A 24918-nucleotide genomic window follows, 5' to 3' on the forward strand; every position below is an offset into this window, starting at 1 on the left:
AAATTATATTGGATATAGTACCAAATGGCATACACCATATGTCGTTTCCATACAATAATTATAAAGAAATCGAAGTAAAACTCCAGAAATCCTCTAGATTCATGCTTTCTATGGCCCTAATTGATTGCAGAGTGACACCCTGCGCCATCTGTGATTTCCAGGTTAATTAAATTTTCACTTCGAGACCTCGTATTCCCATCGTTTTAGCAGAGATGCGCATACAACATTTTTTTGCCTTTATCCCGTTCGAATGCGAGTTTATCGATTACCAGAGTGTTCTAAATTGTCGTAAAATTGTTCTGACCCTTTCGTTTCTCATGTCAGAGCCTTCGATAATTGTATATTGATCGAAATATGAGAGCTCGACGTCATTTTGGTTCTGGTCTGGGCTAAGTTAAACAATTTGTTTTAAAAATCCAAATTTTGAATGTGTCAGGACAATTCTTAGATGATCAGGAGTGATGTGTCAATGTTTCGGGCAGTTTGGTCTAATACCCTCAAAAAAAAGTGTTGTATTCGAATTGACTGATTTGAAGGGGGTTTCACTTCACCTTAAATTGCTAGCCATAGAATGTGTTTCTTTAATTCCTAAACTACACTTTACTGCTTCTCCTTTGTCGGAAATTTTATATTCCCGAAAACAGTCTTTGAGACACGTTGTAGGAAGCATCTTCTTTGACTGCCGACACTTAAAAATATTTTAATCTTCAGTGTTTCAACAAATTTTGATCTTTATCCTATTATGAATTTAATCCATAACTTACAGATATGTTCACGTGATTAGTAGTATTTTTAGACTACATTCCCATAATGTTATGGTCAATTTGTATAGCATATTTTGACATTTTTAAACTAGTATTGGGAACCATTTGTCATGTAAAATAATATATATAACAATGCAGAAATAGTAAACAGTACGTAGCAACCAAAGTAAGTGCGGATACGTAAATAGTCAAATTCATGAAAATTAGAGATCAGGAGGACGAACTGCATAGGGTCTCGTACGAGAGTGCGTGTTTACGAAAAAGGATACAGAACATTATTTGGCGAGCACTGTAATAATTATCATAAATGCTGAATTTATTTTGAGTGCTCGCCAAATCAAGTTTTTTTTTTCAAATTTAGTTTCTAATTTACTTTTATTTAGTTAGATTTAGTTTTTAGTTTTTTTTTTATTTGCTATATTTGAACAATATCGGCACAGTAGATTGCGAGTTTTGCGCGCACGTATCAACAAATGCTTTCATTTGTCTTTAATGTAGCGAAGAGTATAGAAGTGATAAAGGATAGAGATAAAAATATATAGAAGAAAAGAGAGGAAGAAATAAAGAGACATATTTAGATATAGAGATAGAGAAGAAATAGACATAGATAAGAGATAGAGTATAGATATAGATGGAAGATATAACACAAAGGATTTAACGTACAGTTCAGTACATAAATATTTACCGAATAGCAATGGACAAATGTTATAAGTTTAAATAGAAACGCTGTATTATGTTTTGAAATTAACATGGAAAATATTACTATTACAATAACATTTCATATATCACAAATTTATATCCCAATAGCAGAATACCCTTTACAACACTATTGAAATACAAACGTGGCGTACAAAATTGAGAAATAGTACAGAATAGGATGGAAGATTAAAAATTGTTGCTTATATACGCATGCTTGAAGTTGTTACTATAAAGTTTCATTATTAGTATCATATTAAATGTATTATACAACCTTAAGAACCATATATAATTCAGCGCAGCGAGTTATTTACAGGACGCAATAAAACCCTAGTCGCCTTTTACAGTGGACCTCAATTTATAAAAATAGCTATGCACGACGTTCTGTTAAATCGGAAACTTCATAAAAAATGGAAATGTAGGCAGCAAAGATTGCACCTAAGTTAACTTCGTATATTTAACAGCTACAGAATTCATAATGCTTTTGATCTTCATTAATGAACGCAACTTAAGGAAACGGGTACCTCGTATTCTGAGTTTATGATTTTGTTTAGGCACAAATGTGCAGGAGTGGCGCCAAGTATCTCTAGGACAGGGTACAATAGCGCAGTGGATACAGACATTTTCGTACAACTGGAATCGGTACTTCTTTTTCGTCTGTAGCCACAATACTGAAGGCTGAAAGTTTCTTTCATAATTCCTAGTTCGTAAGATATTCGAATAAATAGTCGAGCGACGCACTGTACTCTCTATACTATCGCTCATGCATTGATACTTAAATGCAGTAATAATTACAAAGGACATGTTGTTCGGTTAATGATACTTTGTACGCAAATCAAAGTTTAAAATATTCGCATTAGGCTTAGTCATATATGACCTGTTTAACTCGTCCATTGTGTTCTTTTCTCTCAGTCTAATGCCTATGTAAATGTAACATGTTTACTTTTGCTTGCATTTATCCTTTAAGATTCTATTCTCACAGTATCGTTATAAAATGCAAAAGTGATAATTATCTGGTAAGACATAGCAGTAATATTCTGAAGGTGAAAAGAACTTAAGTAAGTCTCGAATCGTACAATGTTAATAGATTTCATTTTCATTAATAAATGTCAAATTATTAAAACATATAAAACATCAATGAATAATTATGCAGAAAAGTATCAAATTAGGACATATCAATTTACAGTAAGCAATACAGCTTGATATAAAACGTACAATACACATTTTTTACCTAAACGTGAATTTTTACAAGCACTAGGTTACAGTTGTAAAAAGAAAAACAACCAAAAAGAAATTCAAGTTCATATTTTCATATCAAAAGGTATAAACACCGTATCCGAAACATACGCAAATAAGTTATTATTAAATCAATTTCACTATTAAGTGAAAATAATTAAATAATAATATATTAATTATTGAAATCGTTAATTATTAACTAATGTGCAAAGAAGGTCAGCAGACTCCAATGTGCACTTTTTAGAATGAACTACTTGTTCAACAAGTTCTTAGATGTTGAATTCCTAGAAAATGCGCTTGTAACGATGCTTGCTACTCATCTAAAGCCAATTTTGTTTATTATTAATGATTAATATAGCTAACAATCCAAAAATGTCAGCATATTCGGAAAATAATTCTTGCAATTGATCATATATCTCAATTTACATGAATTACAAACTTAATTAACAGGAAAAATATTTGTATGTTTGCATAATCATTTTTGACTGATTTTCTGGTCAATCAGTATTGTGGCCGACTATGATATATTACACCATTCACAATTAGCGACAGTACTGCTGTTACATTATAGTAATATATGAATATGTAACATGATAATTGACAATGATGCTGTAACGTTAGCATGTCTATAGGAGAAAGCTAATTGTATTCCTAATGAAGTCAAACATATATGGAAGAGCAGTTTGATGAGACATTTTATGTTTGAAAATTTGATACTAACGATAAAAAATCATTTTAGGTTTCAAACTACTATATTGAATGTATTTATGTTCGACTTTGTTAATGTTTTCTCTGTGCGAGCACAGAATCATTAAACTTTCTCCTACGGACATACAATCATCATACAAGTATAAAATATTTTTACAAATATGTACTCCTACAAAGATACTAAGTACATATACAAGGGTTACTCTTGATTATATTTCAAGATACCGTATCAAGAGATTATCATGTCAATGACAGATTTAGCTTTACTTAATCAGTCAATCCATCAGATACAATTAATGCACACATGTTCTTGTTTACATTAAATAAGTGTATCTGAAATCTTTAAAAAAAAATATATGCATACTATTAATAATATCTGCAATAGTCTATATACTTTTCTTTGTTATTTAGATATATCAATCTATGATCAAGCAAATTTTTAATCGCCTATTTAAATATCTTACGATAAAATAGCGATGCTGCGCCTGGGTCCACCTATGCATACATTATCTAAACTAGACCATTTTTTTATACCATTGCGTAAAGCTTCAGCCGTCACTTTGTCTTCATATACTCTAGACATTGCTTCAAGCTTTTGAGCTTTTTCCTTACTTAAGGGCTCACTGGGGAATGTTAATTCATTTGCTTCTGCAAGCGTCCGGAGATCGAAATAGTATTTGGCATACACACTCGAAGGAACATTTATATTAAATTGCAGCATTTCTAGAAACTGCCTCTCCAACTCATTCCTGTTAAAAAGAAAAACAGATTCATTGTGCCATGTTTCCATATATCATTTTAAATCTTGAACATATAAGTTCTGTGACATTCACTATTTATTAAAGATTAGGCAATAAAATATCAAATAATTTGTTGTTTGTGTAAAACAAGGTACTTGTGGTATCCATGATTATAAAATAATTGATCAATAAAAGTCGGGCACATTGGTTAAATTTTTTAAAATACACAGAATTTCAAATGATACTTACATGTCTTCTACTGTTATATCTTTAAGAATCTGACAGTAATCCACGTTCCATACAGCTTGATCGTCCCATACTTTAGATGCTAATAAAATTGCACCAAGCACAATCCGTTTCCAATTAGCAGGTGTTATATCTATTTCTGCATACGTCAACAGCCGTTCGAGATATACTAAAGTAATTATAGCACACTCAGCAGTCAGCTGAGCTGCATTGAATAAAGTCCGTACAAATTTATAGATCTGTTTGTGTTCAGGATTGTGCTTGTCATAATCTTCGGAAACACCATCTCTCTATGAAATATTGCAAGAGTAGTAATAAAATTAAATATTTCTTATTTAATTCAATTAAATAATTTACTTATTTAATTCAAAAATATTTCATGTTCACAAATCACACGTTAAAATGTCTTTATATATTGAAATTAAAAAATAAAATTGAATAAAAACTTGTACTTACTGTTAATGGATGAAGCTTCTCGTCGAATATGTCAATTTGTCTTTGTGAAGTTCTATTTTTAATGTGATAGTAAACAGCTAAGGCAACACATTTAACAGTATTTTTTAGATTTGGTTGTGATACGGTACTGTCATCTAAATATATCGTACTACAACTACTACTCTTTTTTAAAGGCCTTATATCAGCTAATTGGTGTTGACTTTTCTTTCTCACCATACCATCTGTAATATTTGAAAAAACTCAGCATTATACTTTCAAGTTTACAGAGGTCACACAATTTAAAAGTACTGTCAAATGACATCTAAAACAATACTAATATCAAACTCGTTCCTTAATATTTATATTAATTATGATTTCAAAAACTTAATTTCAAACAATATAAAATTAGATTGCATTGTTATAAATGAAATATAAATTATGATAAATAATAAAAAATTTCTCACTATAGCTTGTGATATTGCTTACTTTCGATGGATTGCTTTGAGCGTTCCATAAAGATAGTCCCTGCACAAGGATGCAATGAAGGATCGGAATCCCAATCTTCTGGTTCTCGTTCGCTAATATGTTGTAAATTATTAACACTGATTTCACCTTCTGGTAGGTGCTCCTCCAATCCCCGACCACCACCTTCGCGTACTAATTCCTTTCGCCCAGTTTGAGGACTCGAATAGACGCAACAACTGATTTTATTTCCCATTTTTCTCAATGACTTCACATTCGAATATAAATGTAATGTTTCTCTGTTATCTTATCCACAACTTCCTTAGCTCAGTCTTCCCTGATAACTAGTTTGCAAAAGTAATTCAGTGTGAGAAAGATGGACTCCTAAATGGTTCACATGTTACTTGCTGTTGATCAGCTGACAGGGATAACAATACACGAGAAATATCGTGAACTACTCCTTCCATTCATGACGCCCTCTTAAGAACGTCCAGAGGAAAGAGCCCATCCAAAGAGTCCAGCCGACTTTTAATAGGGTTCCGTCTAACAATTTAGAATATTATTATTCAGAGATAACGCAGGATTCGACAAAATGTCAGGTAATAAAAAGACAACGCTTGACGTCGACTGTACTCACCGGCTGATCTTTGAGGTTCGATGGAGGAAAGATCAAATTTTTCCGCTAGAATATGAGTTACTGCATGAGTCATCATAGATATATACAGTCGACATCATTTTCTGATTTAAATCAGAGTAGAGATCACCGTAGGAAACTTTATCAGACAATCTGGAACTTCGGCTCCTTCGCGTTCTTACATCTCGAACAATACCTTACCACTCATCTGTAAAGTCTGATGGAATCGAATACATGTGAAATTCAACAGCAGGATGTCATACTACATTTCCACCGACACCTAAATGCCGGGCTTAAGTACGAAGGATTTCTTAATGCCATACTCCAAAAGTGGAAACGTATACGGATTTATAAAGTTAGTATATGTGAGGTGGAAACGGAATATAAAATCCTCTCTCGAACCAGGGGGGAGCCTGTAGGTTTGTTCGTATTGCCTACACTGTCTACACTTTTACGAAAAGTGTACACTTTGGCGTTCGTTTTGACGGAAGTGACGCAACGTCGCTGTTCGTTTTGACGGAAGTGACGCAACGTCGCTGTTCGTTTTGCGAGTGCATCTACACCGAGTATACACTTCCTCTACACTTTCTACCAGGGTTGGGTAAGCATAATACATCAAGTAATATACGTGATTCTCTACACGTATATTAGAACGTATAATACGTCCCTAGTTTTCTACGCAGGCACGAAGTATATTAAACCAAACTAAATGTACAAAGCGCATGAGCCATATCGTCAATAACCAATGAAAGTCCCCCTATTTACCTATAAGAGAGATTCTCATTGGATATTACGGGGATTGCACTTTACGTATCCACAAATCCGCACACATTCGAAATCAGCCTTGGAAGTTTGAAATGTATGCATATATGTGAATTTGACGTTTGTTTATAACGGCTGATAACGACTACTTGAAGTCGTAAGATTCGTAACCAATATTTGTATCAAAATGTATAAAAGTGGAAGACCAAGAAGTAAATTATGGGATGAAACAAATGGACAAGATGGATGTTTATAACCTAGTAGATATCGCATGCCCTACGTCTGTCTTATCCGCCATATTTGATACGTTTTCTCCTGGTTTTATACGTTTTCTACGGTAAACTACTTGATTTACGAAATATACGCCAAAAACCTCGAAAATCATGAAATTACCCAACCCTGCTTTTTACCCTCAATCCCGAGCGAGTGCAAAAGGTGTAGCCCGCGAATTTAGCGGCAAATTTCAAAATTGAAAAGACCAACAAACAGGAAAATACAACATTTTTATGCTAACATCTCAACGTAATATAAACAGAAGTAATTATTCATGCATTTTCTTCATGTGTAGAACGATTTAGCGTTTTAATTTTGTACATAATGTTTGAAATAATTTACAATAATTATGAATGACTACTGAACCGCGGTTGGAATTAACTAAACTATAATTTTTCGCTGTTGTAGTTAAATGGTTTTTCATTCTACAGCAATAATATTCTGACCCTTATTGATCTTCAATAGCTGAAATTCGTAAATGGAATTTTTATCTTCTACAATTACAAGGTAATAGAACGAATTATAGGATTTGAAGAAAACGAAGACAGCTCAAGAAGGAAGGCTGGAAAAAGCATTATATTTTCGTATTCATCATCGTCCGATACGAATAACCTCAAAATCGCGTACTTCTCTACTAAATCGGTCATCTTGGACTTTCGTGAGGTTTCTAGCGTTCGGGACATCGATGAAAGTGTATCTACACTTCTGCACTTTTCAAGAAAAGTGTAGTACACTCGTTACCCTCGAGTGTAGAAAGTGCAGTCAACGCGAACAAACCATGTATGTCGCAAAAGGAAGGGACCGGGTGGTCATATTAGTCAACCAAATTTTCAGCCGCCTGCTTGGTAGGTCATCTGTATCATATTTCCTACTTGTTCTAACTTATTTCTTTCGCCACTCATCTACATAAAACATAATTTTTACACTTCTTTGCGATACAAGTGGCACATTGTACATACATACATACGTACTTCGTTTTCTGTTTATAGCCCGCACCGTACTTTACTCGCTACTCCTAAGGTGACAACTAAATTTTAGCCAACCAGGATATTGGCTGACCAATATGGCTACCTTCCTATTGCTCTGTGTTCCCCCTTTCACTTTGAAATTTATAACGAAAATAATTGTAATCAGTAGTTGTGAAATCTTACTTTCAAATGCTATCCCACGTATATTTAATTCTTGATATATTGTGAAATCCACTTCAAAGTTTGCGTTGCACGAAGAAAGTTAATTGTTTATAAATAAGATATCACTTAGCACGGTTTCACAACGCGAGTTAATCGGAGTTTAATTGGTTAACAGCAGGTTTAAACCGGATATAAACCAGTTAAACTTTGATTACCTGGAGTTGTTTCTGTAATGTGATATGATCGATTAATCTCTAATCTTAGCTTTGAACGATATGTTGCGTCTTTCTATCTTTACTCTCATATTTTGTGCTATGAATACCTTTACCCATGCAGTAGTGGTCCATTTACTTTAATGAAGCGGGAATCGATTTATATCCAATTTTTTCACCTACGAATAAATTTCCGACAAAGTTATCCAGAAGATATCTTTCAGTTGGGTTCTTTTCACTTCCAATTAAGAGTTAACCGTCGAGTAATGTTATCCGGTAGTTTGAATAACAGATATCTAGCAAATATCTACTATAGCGCTCTCGATGGGAACACTTGGAAATGTTTTGTATAGCTTAAAGGTCACAAACGGATATAACCTAATAAATTAGTTGTGTGGTCCACGGAGAATGACCAAATTAACGATAATTTTGTAACCCGAATGATAAACGATAAATATACGATAGTTTAATCAAAGTGTGGTTGTTTAAATTTTCTTTCCTTTCTTTTCATTTAATGCTGGACCCCAGCTAATGAATTAATATTCATAATGCATATTCTGTGTCTTTGACTCGTTAAACGTATTACTTATTCCAATGTCATGTAATAATAAAAAATTGTAAACCATTTTCTAACAAAATACTATTCTTTAGCACCTGGAGGATTTAAAGTAATAAAAGTACACTACAAAATTGTGTTTAATATAATTTAACATTAATTCCCAAAATCAAATTCAAACTTTCTCACCAATAGACGTAAATATTTAAAGAGTATCGTAATTCACGAAGTCAGTTACTTCTCGCATTTGCGGTGTTGCCAGATCGGCCAAAACATTTAACTATCCTTCAAATAGCAAGCCTTATAGTTCAGGGAAAATAACCAAACCTTTACTTATCTGGCAGATATTTTTATCCGGAGGGTAGTTATCCGGGAGTATGAAAAAGTCGGGCATTAATTGAGAATCTAATTAGAACTCTGAGGTATACGACATCGTTAGTTCTTGATCCTCGATGGGGCTGATATATTAGCAACCTGAGTGAAGTTGACAGCTAGCAGTCCATACTTTTATAAACAAAGTCTCAATGGGACTTCGGCCAGAAATGAGTTGGGAGATTGCTTACGGGACGGATTTCTCTGTCGCGCGATCGCGTCCTGTACTGTCCCCCCGGTGAAGAATGTGGACGACTAACACACCTGCCACCTAATATCCCCTAATGACGGCTCAATTCAGGGATCCTCCTCATCTCTGCTCCCAACTCATCTCTATGATAATACATCATTTAACATCTTTTAACATCTCTTACCAACAAGTCCAGCAAGATCTGCGGCGATAAATTACCCATGATGACTTGAAAAAAAAAAATGGATCCTGTTGTGATCCATCTAAACCTGGAAAGGGGCACAAAGGAACAGACAGAACAGAACAATCATAAAGATCCAGGAAGTTTGAGATTAGACAGCGAATAAGTTACTAAAAGTTAAGAACATTAATGGTAGATCGATTTTGTTAAATTGACTGAACTGGTATTTTTCATATCACTAAATAGGAAAAAATCCATTTAAATGTAGAATCGACAAAATATAATCGAAATGATCGTTCGCCTGCTCTTCTCCGTCAATCCTGACAAAATGACACAGAAAAAAATACGAGGAACGATGTGGCTAAAAAATGGATGGTTGTCCGTTCGAAAGAACAGAAGACCATCGTAGTTGCCCTTTTCTTAAGGGACCGCTTAGGCATGTTGCCTCTTCGACTCATGCAGTCATTGCTGGCAGAGCCCCCTACGTCTCGAACGCTTGGCAATCTCCTGATTTTTAATATTAATAAAAATCACTCCGCGAGCAGATCCAAAAGCTAGGAAAACGACGACCTACGATCCGAGGATGCGCAGACCGGGCATATTGCACATTTATCCGGATTCTCAAGCGCGGTCTAATTAATATCATCCCCGAAACAAAATTGTCACAATCGCGGGCGTCCGGGAGTACTCTGAGCGAATAATTTACTTTCTAGACTACAATTAATTACTCACGGTAATCTAGACATTCCATATTAAAGAAATTTCACGGCTCAACTAAAATTGATTTTGTAGGAATCAGAGGTGCAACCCGTTAATGTCAGGAGGAAGTAATTTTGCGAAAAGAATTTGATATCCAAAATTGGTCTGAAAATTTTCGGAATATTGATAAAAAATATATGACAAGAATTTTTTTGCCGGAAAGTAATTCTTACCGACGGTGTAGAACCCCGGGCGCAGGACGGTCATTTTCCGCTCTTCCAGAAGGGCGAACGATGGAAAAGTATCCTAGGTCCAGGATTTCCCCCCAAACCCCCAGGAAGAGATCTCGCTCTGGCACTGCTTGCTTACATCTTGACATTCATTCCAGACAACTATCCTACCTCACTAGCTATACCTGAAACAACAACCACACTCCTTCCAACATACTCGACTTGGGACCGGCTCCTCGCGAAACCCTCCTCCCAAGTCTTTTTTGAGTGAACCGAAGAAATATCGCGAAACGGGTTGCCCCAAAATCGGAGGGTCATCCGACTTCCCTGCGTTCAACAAAAGAACATGAAACGAGATCTCCCGCGGACCCGGGGGAAGTTTATTCCTAGTCTAAATTAACACACAAGAAACAAAGAAAATTCGCGTGGCCACTCGCGCGTTCGCGAGAGGTCGTCCCGTCGACTCGCGGTCCCTTAGATAAATCGGAATATGCATACAACCAACCCCCGTGCTGGTACGGATCTTTTGTCCTGCGACATGAGGAAGTCCTAGGAACGAAATGTTAAAACTCACTGACGGGACGTTTATCTGTTTCGGGAGGCACATGTACTACCCTAGGAGATCCCTCCCGAAGGAGACCTAGGGTTTCTGACCTCGGCTCCGTCTGCCTCCACCCCGAAGTTGGCTCTGACTGTATTTCACCTTTGCTTCCGCTTCCTCTGCCTTCGCTACTTACGCTTTCTTTTCCTTTGTTGAACGATATTTAATTCTTGGCACTCACGACCCGTGACCACTATTTCGTCCCGACCGTCTTGACTTCGATTCTCCCGCATGTCGGCACGGAAACTGCGCGTGAATCCCCCCGACATTTACGGAGCCTCACCTGAACCTCGTTACGAACGAGAATGCCGTCGATCCTTAAGAAATGTTTCACGCCCCGTTGGTTTCAATTAAGAACGTAGCACGTAATACGTCCTCGCAATTCTCTAAACTGATCGCGACATCTTATTGCAGCGGCTTATCCTGGCTTATTCGGGGAAACTGCCGGTCCGTCGGCCCGGGCCGCGACCACTGGCCGGACTCGACTCCCGGATTGGGCCCGTCCTCGTCCAATCCGGGAGCTGGATTGCAGTCAGGGGTCGCGGTGTACAATGTATGTACATATGTACATACATACTCAAGGGCATGTACATATGTACAAGGGCAACTCATTTCTGGCAGATATGAGTTGCGCCGCCATTGAAGGGTAACAGGTAGCAAGTATGTTAGCCGCTCGCACCAACCACCAGACGGCAGCACAGGACTCGATCGCGCGTCCTGCCCGTGTTCAATCTCTGAACTCATCTCTGCTTCGGCCTCATTCTCATTTCTGTTTTCCTGTTACACGATTGACAGTTATGCCGCTAGATGTCATAATATCGACTGTATCTGCTTAAGAATTCTGTTTTGCGGATGGTTGCTCTACAACAAATTGATTCAACTTATCGAGGTAGCGGCTGCTTAAGGTTGTAGACAGTATTCCGATTTATAGAATATTAGTTAATTAATTTATAAACCGTTTCAAAGATGTTGATTAAGGTAAAGGTAAGAGTGAAATGTTTTACTCATTGTTTGCTCATATACATGTACATATATCGGTTTCAGCTAATCTTACTTAACCTTTTTCAGACACTTACAGGGAAAGAGGCAAGTAATCTCACTATTCATTTGCATCATTGTTTTGTTGAAAAAATAAGGAAATGCTTGAAGTTTATATTGTTTAATCAATGGTTACCAATTGCTTAGATAAATATTACTCCAATAGTTGTGGTGTTTTAAAGGAAATGTACATTGTTCTTTTATATTCTGATAATTTTGCAAACTATCGTGAAAATAAAATAGAATTTTATACATTTATAATAATAAGATACTAAATTTAAAATCTGTACATTCTTTCATATAATTCATCATTTATTTTGTAGATTGAAATTGATATTGAGCCTACAGATAAAGTAGAGAGAATCAAGGAAAGAGTAGAAGAAAAGGAAGGAATTCCACCTCAACAACAGAGATTAATTTTTTCGGGTAAACAAATGTATGTGATAAATATAAAATGCAAATCATGCATTTTTTATAAAATACGATATGATTCTTATATGGTTGGACTCACACATCTTGAATGTAGCAATTGTTAATGATCAAAATCCTAGGGATCAATGGCTCAATGGTTAATGATAGTTTATTATTTACTGATCTAAGCTGTTAAAAATTATGAGTTTCAATTCAAATGTATTTTAAGGACATCGTTTCTTTAATTGTGTGTACTTGAAAATCACGATGAGAGGATATTCATTTCGAGTGATTTTGATGATTGACAATGAACATTATTACCGATGGACTGCATAATGACATTTCACTGTATGTTTGAAAATTCTCTGCCCGTACATTTATTATCTGTCACTATCAGTTATATCCAATTTATTGATTACATACTTAATGATATACTGAATTATCAGTTGATCTGACAACAGCATATGCAATGTAATTTGGTTTATTCGAATTAAAACATTAATATTGACTTTATGCCTCAAATTTAGTATAAAAGCAAAATGTGATGCAATTTATCAGATGATTACATCTTAGTATTTACAGTATTTATGTACTTATTGAAAATATTTCGTAGAACATCAGGTTGATACTGTTACATTATTTCTATGTGAATATATGAATAGGGTATGATAATACAAACTTCATTACTACACAGTAGTGAAATATTAATTTTTATGATTTGATAATAAAATTATGTTAAACTAGCAAAAGTTGTTGAAGACCACTTATTCTATATTTACAGGAATGATGAAAAGACGGCACAAGACTATAAGGTTCAAGGAGGATCCGTGCTACATTTGGTGCTTGCATTAAGAGGAGGCTTATAATTATAACATTCCTCAGTGACAAATTACTTCTTTTACACTAAAAATTTGATGAGACCACTTGTATGAAAAGCATTAATAAGTTCAAATGTGGAAAGTCACGATTCAATAATGGAAGCAGTGGTTTCAATGTGATTTAAAGTATGTTTATAATTTGCTACAGTATGTAATAAAATAATTTAATTATAGATTCTGACTTTAAATTTAACCACACAAGATCTACGTGTACAATTTATTATACAATGTAATAAAAATTCACAATTGTTTATGAAAGTAAATAATTAAGATAAGGTAGATTTCTTCATTTTAAAAAGCAGGTAATCTAAGTAAGGCATTTTGCTACGTTCATTGAATATTTTGCGCTGCATTAACATTGACACCATATGCTTTATTACGCATTTGTGTTACTCTTTTATGTTCTATGTTCTATGGTATCTGCTATTGTGGGTTGCACGACTCCACTTCGTTTTGAAGAACCGTTGACAGATGTTACAATAAGCAGCAGCACTTGGAGACGCTTCATGCTTCGAAGCAATATGTCGTAGTAAAGCATGCTGCGTGGTAAATGTAGTATTACATTTAGAGCAGCACCAAATTGGTGAATGGGTGCCACGTTGTAAGGATGTCCTGACATCGAAGATTTCTATAAATTTATTTTTAAACGTATGATTTACATTGAATATACTAATACTTACTAGGGGATGGTATGGATGCTATTGAATCGGGAAACGCAGGGATTAAGTAGTGAGACTTTTCAAGTTGTATTATTTTAATCAATTACAATAAGTCACACGATATATAGTAGCGATGTTTTAGTCATTTTACGTATGAAATCATTTAAATTTACATGTAATTCAAATAACATCATGCAATTTCTTGAATTCGTTTCATCTACCATCGCGTACCTTTTCGCCCACTCGTGCTATTAGTGATAGTATTATTAATATCATTGACTAAGAGACCAAGATTTAAGCAATCCTCAGCAGAGAGAAATAATATATGGCAATATAATTTACGGGCTCGGAGACCAACCTTTCAAATTTTGCTATATATTTTTATGGAAAAACGAACAAATAACAGTCATGATGGATCTAATGAATGGTTACGATAATGCAAGTCTGCATTCTTTAAAATAAAAAATCCTTTTATTCTACTTTTATCTATAACAAATAGTATAATACCCAACAATCCAAAATAGATAATCGTTTTAAATGAATTGTATTTTGAATAAAGTACTGATACTTCAAAGCATAAGCTTGTATTATCCAAGCTTTTTATCTAATACACCTTTTGTATATATTACGTACGTGCACTCGCTTGTTTAGTGTGACTATTTAAAAAATTTTATAACAATACATTGATTCCATACATAGTACTTGATCTGTACTTCATTTGGAAAACACAATTGATCTTTCAAATTTGGTGCATCTTACAAATGCTACCTAAGTTCTTTTACGAATGAAGTATGCTATTAATCTTGAATGCCCTTAATTTTCATGTTCACAGTTTAAGTGTACAGTTCCTTACTTATAGTTATGTACCATAATTATATGACTTGCATCTCTTACGTTACTGTTAGCTTTAAATTTACTTGATATATAATTTTACAGCAGTTTATCATAAGAATTCTAAAAATGAAATCTAAAAACACTAAGGTTTTCATTTTTTCTACATGTTCAACCTTTTTTCAAAACTAACACGTTTCTTAAATAAAAATAACTGTTGTTCTTTGTGTAAAGAAAAAAACTAATTGATATGTATGCGAGCCCAAATGGTTGACGATGTTCATATGCATACGTGTTTATCTTTTGTTAAAGCAGAAAACAGTTCTCCCATAAAGTAAGAAAAATTCCATGTAATGAATTGAGGGGTGCGATTACTCATGTGACGTCTGCACGCACTCTTTTAGCTTTTTGAATTAACAAGCCATTTTACGACATGCAATAACATCATTTATATTATATCTAATATGATACTAATATTCATACAACTTAGCAAAGCAATGAATGTTATCGTTTAGCATTATTTTCTCATATACTAACATTTGTTTTTAGTCTTGTCGACAATTAATGTAAATATACATTGTATCTGCCATTTCGCTAATTATTAGTATCTTTACTTTGTTGTAATATAATGCTTGGAATAAAAACCTACGTTTTAATAAAGTAAACATAGTATGATTTCTCTGGTCTATGAAAATTGCGTCTATGCCTGATCAGCAATTTTACACAATAAACTCAAAATATTGGTATTAGTGTAACAAGCATAATATAAACAAAATTGACTATAAACGGACAGCTGAGTTAACTACCAACATTGTTATGGTAAGAAATAAGATGCTTGTGTATCGTTAATAGTACATGGACGGACTAAGAGAGAGTACTTCTACCGCTTTGTAATCTGGTACATATTTATCGTCGGTCATTGTGGTATATGCTTGTGAATTCTTGAATCTATTTATAGGCATGGAATTGTACGTTTGTACAAACTTCAGCCCTCGTATGTGTAAACAAGTAATGTTGAATTTCTTGTACTGCGACATATTGTACAGGTTTCCTCTTTTTAGCACTATGTATTAATAAATATTTCATTGCATGTGATATTGGAATGTTGTATGCAAATGTCGGACTTTCGCGAGGATATTTTCATTTGCACAGGGAGGAAATAATAATTGATTCCTATACAATAATTATAAAATAATTAAACATTAATTCAATATTCGCCGAGAAAAATTCTTGAATAATCAACACATCCACGTAGGCGTCTTGCTGAGAAAATTGTGTACATAATTATCTACACGTCAGGAAACCGATTACAGAACACAAATTTGAATATATAATCTATATACATGAAGAATTAAGCTAGTAAACTGTACGCAACTCGTGTATGCCAGTTCATTTTCTACATTTACACAGTATGTTATACGAATTTAATACCACTAAAATAATTTTAAGTTAAACCGAATAAATGAATTAAAAAAATATATTACTTTTGAGTGAAATATGTTATTGGCATCGAGACATTATTAAAGTCTTGAAGATCGTTTGTGAGACGACTCTTGTCGTTTAACATTGAAGGGAATGTTATACAATTAAAATAAAAACAGTCATAACCAGGAAAATTGGAAATGAACGATTCAAAATACTATACAAATAAAATATAGTAGTCCAAAAACATTCAACCTTTGAACATAAATGATTGTTGGGGTAATCTCCTACAACGTGTATTTTTTATCCGCTCCAAATTTGTTCTATTAATTATCACTGACATGCACGCACAAAGTGACTTGATCTATTTAGAAGTCTAGTAAGTCGATTTTATCTCAGTGTTTGGAAACTTAAAAGAGTTAACAACATTTTACACAATTCATATACAATAATGTAGTTTCATAATTTTTACAACATAATTGCCAAATTATTTTATGGGAGGAAACTGTCAAATATTGAAGCGTATGTATTATTTTATGGTACTTTATGGAACATTCTATCAGTATAACGTGACTTTTAATTCTATACTTCAGTTTTAAGGCTATTACTTATTATGTATTAACTACATAATCTATTACATGTAAAATATACCTTTAGTGAAGGCAACACACGCAACGGTGCTATTCATCTATTAAAAATACTGCAAACAATGACTAGAATTTAGGCATTGATATTAATTATTTCTCAATATCTTGTTTCATCGATATACTTAAAAGACTCGTGAATTGTACCTCAGTACAATCAAGTACATAGTACAAAATTAAATTTTTTGTTACGCAAAACCATACAAAACTAATTGCAGAAATAAAGGTTCAATTAACTTTTTACTAATGACTCTTTTGAAATACAAATTTGAAGTGGTTCAGGTTATATGCTCTATTTTTTTTTGTAATGGATATGTAATGTTGGTAATTTACAAACAAACCATTTGTTTTATTACCGTTCAATGCAATAATTTTATCAAGAACGTTCATACACGTCGATCATAAGCAAAGCTCATGTAACGTTTCTTCTTTCTCCGCGTAAAAAATATTCCATTAACCAATTAACCTCCATTTTCCAACAGTTTATGTTATTTTAGGAGCATTCGAGATTTTTTATTCCTCTCTTCTCTCGTTGCCGAATTAATGAAGTATTTATTAAAAAGCGAACAGATAAACGTTTGAATTTACTGAGCGTCCTTCGCAATGTACCGACCATTCCAAATCGGTTATTGGTGTTCGCAAAATAAAATGTACAAAACGAACTGTATACAGTGAGTTACAAAACAATCTAACCGCGATTACATCGACACAAGCAAGCGCATTATTATAGGTTTCGACTTTTCCATCATAGTTCGGTTACAATTTCGACGACAATTAAGTAAAAATAAATACATTCACAACAAAAATAATGCCTCGTACTCAGCGCTCGTAGTCACTCACCACGCCATCCGCTAGGTCGCAAATACGAACAATATACGTACAAGTACATACTACTAGGATGGACCGCAGTAACGAACGCACGTCTGAAGAGCACGCACGTGACGGTGTCATGCAACTTCGAAAAACGTCAACATTTATCATTTTTACATGTATATATATATATATATGTATGAATATAAGGGTCGATTCGCCAGCTAAACGGAATATCTTGGCGAAGCTAGGAGAAAAAAAAGGTGAAAAGAAAACGAGAGAAATAATGTCAACGGGAGAAGGAACCGCGCTAAAAAGCCTGTTTCGTCGACGTCGAAATTGAATTTCATGCGGATAAATTCGTGAAAGAATCGGCCGCGTCGTGCATAGGGTGTGCATAGAACGCGCAACCACGAGGGTCGAGTCGAGACGGCCACCAGCCAGAATTTACGAGTTCAATTCCTTTTTAGAGCTCCGGTGCCTCTGGATAGTCTTTTGCCATTGCATGTTATGCTTCAAACGCATATGACGACGCAGGTCGGTTCTACGACTGAGAGTGGTGTGACAGAGGATGCAGGTTGTCTGGTTCCGATGCACTTCAAGGTGCTGGGTCAGCGAAGCAAGGTGCTTGTAAACGCTTCCGCAGAGTCTGCACGAAAAACGCCCTGGACCCTGCATCACCACTTGACCAGTTGTATCTCCAACATGCTTCCGTTTCCGTCCCACCCCCCCTGCAACACATAACAGCTTCGTGACCCCGATTCCTCATATACGGTTAATCAAGAGTTACACATACAGCCTACTAGTCTACGATAACTAATTCACTGAGAAATGCGTAACCTGTAGATTGAAACGGCACCCTACATTTTTTACGTCTATCCTCTCCTCTCGGTTCTTTCGCAAATGCAGAACGCAAGGTTAACTTCGAGGCGGTTCAAAACCGACTTACCGTTCGAGATTATCGACGTCTTGATCCCTCACGATTCTTCGAGGTTAACACGCAAGGAACTGCCTGGAGATTTCATAGAGATTACACCTAGACCAGAGGGACCATATTTTAACTGACAAAAAGGTGTTCAAGCGATTGGAATTCAGTAAAAAAAGATATTTTAGTTCTCCCTCACCATCTGGGAAAGGCACGATGGTGTGACGACTCGTCATGTGTACGTGTTCGAGCTGTTTTAAAGTCTTACATCCGAATGATATAATTGTATCCTTAGTAAATGGTACCGCTGGTCCAGATGTGCACGCGTCGGTGGTGTAGCCAGTTACTTGCACTAACTTCGAAAACTAGAGGGGAGGCGTCAGTAAACTCATGTGGTAAGAAGGGTTTGAAACTTTTTCAAATTACCGTAGGAAGGTTCTCCTACAATTTGTGAAGTACAGACATCATCAAATTGTGTAATTATTATATTTTGATCCTGGAGAATATCCCATCATCGGGGCCACACAGGATCCATGTTTGTCGAGAGTATTCATTGAGCCTTGTGTACCAACATATAGTCAATAATCACGCTTTATACGTATATAATCTACTGATTTAACGTTAGCGATTTGTTGGGGAATGTATGAGTTAAGAAATGTAAAACGGTACTTTTCATAATTCGTTGTTGTTGGATATATTTTATGTGATAGTGAACTGTGACATTTTTAGGGCAATTAAAGTTGTCCTCGAACTTATAAAATACCAATCAAATCTTTTTTAAATGCTCATGTACTTGGCGTGGAGATATCATCACGTGACTTGATAATCTTACGACTAAGTAATTGTTATTACAGTCATAAAGAAGCTAGAGTTCCGTGACAACATTCATCTGATATCAAATTTTGTTATTTATTTGTACAATGTTCTAATCCAGATTTACTAATCTGTTCAGAAATATCTTGTGGATTCAAGTGCATGTTAGTACTTTCTTAAATTTATTCTTAATAGCCTCTAACACCTTCATCGTTAAATATTTGTTGTAGTATTTGTCAAAGTACAAAAGTTGTCGTCATCAAAAAAATATTTTTTAAATCCTATACGTATCAAATATATTTCATTAGTAGTAAATAGGGTTTAAGTTAGTCTAGCAGTATTCACTCAGCCGTCCTTCAAAGAATTCGAGACGTAACTCACCACTTTTTTTGTACCTATTTGACACGCATTTTCTAATGTTGATTTTAATCATATTTATATGCTTGTTACACCATCGATATTTTAAGCTTTACATCCCAATTAACCGGATCAAAATAATTTATGTAGTGACGCCGTTGATAACTTACACATTGATATTCAGTGTAAAATGCAAAACGGTCGTTCTTTGGGTAACATCATTTTTATTACGAGTAAATACGATAAATACATAGGATTATTCTGAAAAAAGATCTTTGAATTGACTAGCTTACTGTTTTCAAGCATTGCCGAATTAATCCTATTCTTTTTTTAATTTCTCAATGACTTAGATATAATTTAGGTTTAACGGTGTTCAATTGATTATACTTATATACAATTATACTTATTCTTATATTTTATAGAAAGCATTCGTAAGAAGCTACGCAAAGTTCGATGGGATACAACATTTTTTTGTACACTAATTTGTGACTGAATTCAAGAAATGAGTCCTTTGACTCTTTTATTTTTGGGGGATATTTCACGTACATATCTTCTATATTTCACCCGTCAATGAACATTCTATATACACATTAATATCATATGTACTACACCTAGATAATTATAAATCTTGCTTTAAAATGTTACATTTACACATTAAGAACTGTATCATGTATTGTTACAATTTCTAAGAAGACGCAAGGAATAGATCGAACCGGAAGTAACTACAGAATCTTCATAGTCATAATTAGGAGAAAAGATGGCGTTAATTGATTCACGTTTGAAACTTTATTCACACATATTTTCACTTACAATATTTGCCTGTTGAGCCTAACATAGAAGTACTTAATAATATATTATATGAATGCTTCTTTATATAAATAATAAACTAAAGAAATATCAATTATCCTTTTTTAACATAATAGTTGGCAATCTTGTACTTATGTGTATTGTGGCTCTCGAGGAATGTGCACATTCGTTTGGTCTCTTAGGAATTAGGAAAATAATTTTACCGTATCTTTACTGGGTAAATATATAAATCATTTACATATCAGTGCAATTACAAACGCCAGGAAAGTGTTTACATTTCTGTATGTTAACGATACAGATAATTTTTACAAAGTCTTTTAACGAATGTGAATTCGAAGGAAACTTATTCATTTGGTAAAGGCATGCTTTCAGTGCCTTCCGAGATTTACCATTAGATTTACCACTGAGAGTACGGTATCTTTTTAAAACGATTTTCAACATAAAACAAAAAGTAACATAAAGCAGATGTTAGCGTTCAATATTGTTTTTTCACATTTCAAATGTCACAGGCTTAAAGAAATAAGGTGAAAAACAGAAATAAAGACATACGTTATTAGTGATAACTATCAATTCAAAATATGAATATAAATGCCTGAAATAATGAATATGCAAAAATTGTTGAAAAAATGAAAAATCGATACTTTCAGTAAAATTCGGAATGCCTTTACAGCATGACATTCTTAGTACGAATATTCTCGAGGAAAACAAAAATTCTGGTAAGAAATTTACATAATTGCTTTCATTGCTAACATGCCCATTTTTGAAATTATAACTTAACGAAGCCTTGAGAAGAATGTAATTCAAATCACCTAGCATTGATAAACGAATTTGAAAACCTTGCATTCTCCTCGTGCACACGCAACTTACCACGAGTTAGAGTATTCTTTGTTTTTCTACTCAGTATCGCAGATATAAAATATAATATTAGCACTTAAGAGATCATAATTCAATAGAATTTTGTATAACGTCATTCTCAGTATTCTCTGTAAATCGATGCTTACAGATTTATAAGATTCGGGAACGTCTCTATCTTTTAGCATTATTCTTTATAGAATAAAATCAATTCAATTTTCATTAAGATAGAGAACGAAATCGTTCGTCCGATAATTCGGTGAAAACAAAAGCAGAAACTCTTTAGCTTCGAAACAAAAAAGAAAAAGACATAATTTACGATTTTACTAATGTTCAAAACATTTGCTAAGTTAACTTATCGCTACTTTAAATAATATGAGTGTATGCATTAATATCATGCGTGTTGTTGGCTACGTGTTTTGATCTATAAGCCTTAAAAAAATTCAGGGTAATATGTACATATACATATATAAATAAAAGAAAGATGGCACATGTGACCAAGGGTGACCAATAAAATTAGGGCAAGAAGAACGTATAAATATAAATATAATTCGCATAGATTTTCGCCCTAATTTTGAGTTACTCCTGTTCCGTTGGCAGGCTATGAATTCGTACTCTAAGTACGAACACATAAACGAATAAATCCATCGCATAGCTTTAAGGGGGTTTTACTCTGACATTTTACCAGGTGGTTTTATCGATATGTTAGCAGTTCACAATTTTCCTAAATCAGTGCATAGAACCGATTTAAATGTTGACACGTGAATATTGATATAAAACGGTTTCCCCATTTCTTCGCCGAAGAAATTGCGTTCGATCGAAAAAGTTAAAATGGCGTTATAACCTATCACGTGACACTTAATTAATCGTTATAAAATCTCTTATCGGTATTAAACGATTATCTCTTTAGGTAGTAAAAGTCCTTTCCAATTTAAACGTGGACTTGTCAGTATTTGGTTCCATGCACTAACGTGGAAAAATAACGCGAGACTGACTTCGTCGATGCGCTCACGCAATAAACGGTCATTTACGAATTCCCTTAATAGACGTAGGACAGGGATCTGACTTATCGACGGAATCCTGTCCGAGGACAACTTCAGATTCCCGCCTACGCGAGCGAACAAATAAATAGATGCCAACGTGAAATTAGCGGTTTTCGGAGGCGATACACCCGACGTTCTCTAACTCGGCTTTGGCAGTTAATCCAGACTAGAAGAATGTTAAATCCGATTGGCCCGACGGTCGCTTCGGTTGGTTCAGTCGTTACCGCGTCATTGACGCTAACCGGCGAGGGTGGCGCCAACCGTGCGATATCGCGGGCCCCCGGGTCCGATCTCTCTCTCCCTCTCTCTATCTCTCCCTCTCTGACAAACCTCGCAACAAAAGATGCACATTCCTCCTTACGCTACTAAGTACTGAAATCAATTGACTAGACGAAATAACGTTCCACGCGTCTTTGGTTGGGAAGCGTCTCCCGAGCGGTGCGGGGGGTGGTACGTAGGTGTAGATGCGTGGGACTCTCCGTGCGCGCGTGCGTCGTGGTCGTCGCGTGCGCGCGGGCGCACGCCCACGCGAGATACATAGAAGAGACACGTGCACGCGTAGAAATGACTAGGATAAGAAATCGAAGACGGGCGTCGGTAGCGCATCTTATCTTTGGTAGCACTTCACACTAAGGAATGGGACTAGAAGTGATTCTCTCGACGCTGCTCTCCCTAATGCGTATAGTGGTAAAGGTCGCGTTGGACTCGAGATTGGCCGTGGCGGCGCTCTGCTGGCCGACCGTCGAGGAGGAACCAGGTAACGGGGTAGCGGTGCGCCCGGTCTCCGCGGCTGATCCAAATCCCAGCCAGCTGTGGCGATTTTTTAAGTGGCGTTTCATGTGCGTCGTACGGCTCAACACTTTGTGGCACACCGGGCACTGGGTCGTCCCCTTGTGCATATTCATATGTTTATACATAGAGTCCCGATTCCAAAACGATTTACCGCAGAGTTTGCACGAATGCGACGGTTGTTCGATGACCACTGTACGAGAATCTAAATCAAATAAACATCATGCTAGAGACACATCGGTTTCTCGGCAGGTTGCCCGCTCGAGGGAATCCCGCTCCTGCGTTCATCCAAGTTACCCAAACCCCCGAAAGGAGCGACGTCGTCGCGTCCTTAGATGCCCAAAGATCGGAATCGAGTCGGCCTCGGTGACCTAACGCTCACGTGCAATCGTCTTTCGTTCAATGGTTACGCAACGATTTGCGCCGATACTACAATCGATTTACCGATCGACGAGGTATCGCGCGGCAACTTGATCCAAACTATTCTGTATTTTGACGCCAACTACTTGGTCGCGATGCGATATCTCGTCGACGAATGATTTAGTTGCGCGGGTCGGTGCGTCTTAATCATTTGGATCTACGCGGAAACCATTTAGTTGACTAAACTTGTAGGTGCTTTTCGGTTACACGTGAGCGCTGTGTCGTGTAAACACGCTGTTGTCACTTATGCAACTAAATTGTTGAGCGTCTGGTAATCGCACGTGAGCACTAGGCCTAAGGGAAGTACTTCGCTCGAGGGTCGTCGTGACTCTCGGCCGGACTACTCTGCTTAGGCGTAGCACACCTGCGCGCTCGCGTGCACGCACGCCCGCCCTCACTTTTCAGCCGATCGTGCTTCTCGGTGAACGGAACAAGATTAAGTACACTCTGAGGTTCGGGGGCTTGCGTGAGTGCGCGCGCGTTTACGCGTAATCACTCTTGCACCCTTGCATTTGCTTTTCCATTCGCACTCGCATTCATCCTTGTGTACGTACGACATTTTAAAAAACCATGCACGGTGACTACTAGAGCCCGGAAGTAGAGGCAGAATGCCCGATTTGAGCTTGCGAAGCCACTTTTCGTCTCACGTTCCGCTACGTTTGTTCCGCGTCTGTTATCGAGTAACGTGAATAAAATTACTTTGCACGGTATGATGAAAAATGGAACGATCATCGCACCGTTACAGTTGCTTGAGGCGGATCGATACCGACTTTATTGAACGAGCATATCGCCGTCTTAGTTTCTTGCCATTTTTGATCATTAATGCACAAAGCAGCTTAGAACGTTAACACGCGAGAATCCAAGACAGGGAAGCCATTTATTGACTGAGAAAATTGTATTCGGTTACGTGAAACTTAATCAAGAAATTAGACGTTTCTGTTTTCACGGGCCGCTTTGAATAAATAAAAAGAGGTACGCCCTGTCACGTGACATATGCTCGAGTCGCTATTAAATTTTACGACTCGTATAAGATATTATATCCTCTGATATATGCTTGAGTCTATTAAGTTTTATGACTCGTGTAAGATATTA

The 24918-nt window shown here is 35.8% G+C and overlaps 3 protein-coding genes across 8 annotated transcripts in view; 1 reads left to right on the forward strand and 2 right to left on the reverse strand.

The window, feature by feature from the left end:
• Positions 1-1472: 1472 nt before the first annotated feature.
• LOC105697068 (cyclin-Y) lies at positions 1473-6339 on the reverse strand. The gene is made up of 6 exons (XM_012420057.2): positions 6324-6339; positions 5925-6138; positions 5312-5830; positions 4847-5067; positions 4394-4680; positions 1473-4153 (listed from the first exon to the last, which is right to left on the reverse strand). Exons 3-6 carry the CDS (start codon positions 5541-5543, stop codon positions 3865-3867), a joined length of 1029 nt encoding a protein of 342 aa, XP_012275480.1. The 5' UTR covers positions 5544-5830; positions 5925-6138; positions 6324-6339; the 3' UTR covers positions 1473-3864.
• Positions 6340-11954: 5615 nt separating this feature from the next.
• Positions 11955-13627, forward strand: LOC105697033 (NEDD8). 3 transcript variants are annotated; one of them, XM_012419976.1, is made up of 4 exons: positions 11955-12111; positions 12196-12213; positions 12489-12591; positions 13358-13627. In XM_012419976.1, exons 1-4 carry the CDS (start codon positions 12094-12096, stop codon positions 13426-13428), a joined length of 210 nt encoding a protein of 69 aa, XP_012275399.1. In that variant the 5' UTR covers positions 11955-12093; the 3' UTR covers positions 13429-13627. The 3 variants fall into 3 exon arrangements, with proteins under 3 accessions (XP_012275399.1, XP_012275398.1, XP_012275397.1); XM_012419975.1 differs by having other exon boundaries at positions 11955-12105; positions 12489-12601; XM_012419974.1 differs by having other exon boundaries at positions 11956-12111; positions 12489-12601.
• Positions 13628-13713: 86 nt separating this feature from the next.
• Positions 13714-24918, reverse strand: part of LOC105697032 (broad-complex core protein isoforms 1/2/3/4/5) — a 36766-nt gene continuing 25561 nt past the window's right edge. For 2 of the 4 annotated variants that reach the window (XM_012419970.1, XM_023432175.1), the window contains exon 6: positions 20410-23611. In XM_012419970.1, coding sequence (XP_012275393.1) covers positions 23247-23611 — 365 coding nt within the window. In that variant the 3' untranslated portion in view covers positions 20410-23246. Of the gene's footprint in view, positions 18552-20409; positions 23612-24918 lie in introns of those variants that run through there. The other 2 variants (XM_023432177.1, XM_012419971.1) reach the window with 2 other exon arrangements.

Source organism: Orussus abietinus, unplaced genomic scaffold (genome assembly GCF_000612105.2).
Source record: "Orussus abietinus isolate OABI.00-Male unplaced genomic scaffold, Oabi_2.0 scaffold125, whole genome shotgun sequence".
Taxonomy (NCBI): Eukaryota; Metazoa; Arthropoda; class Insecta; order Hymenoptera; family Orussidae; genus Orussus; species Orussus abietinus.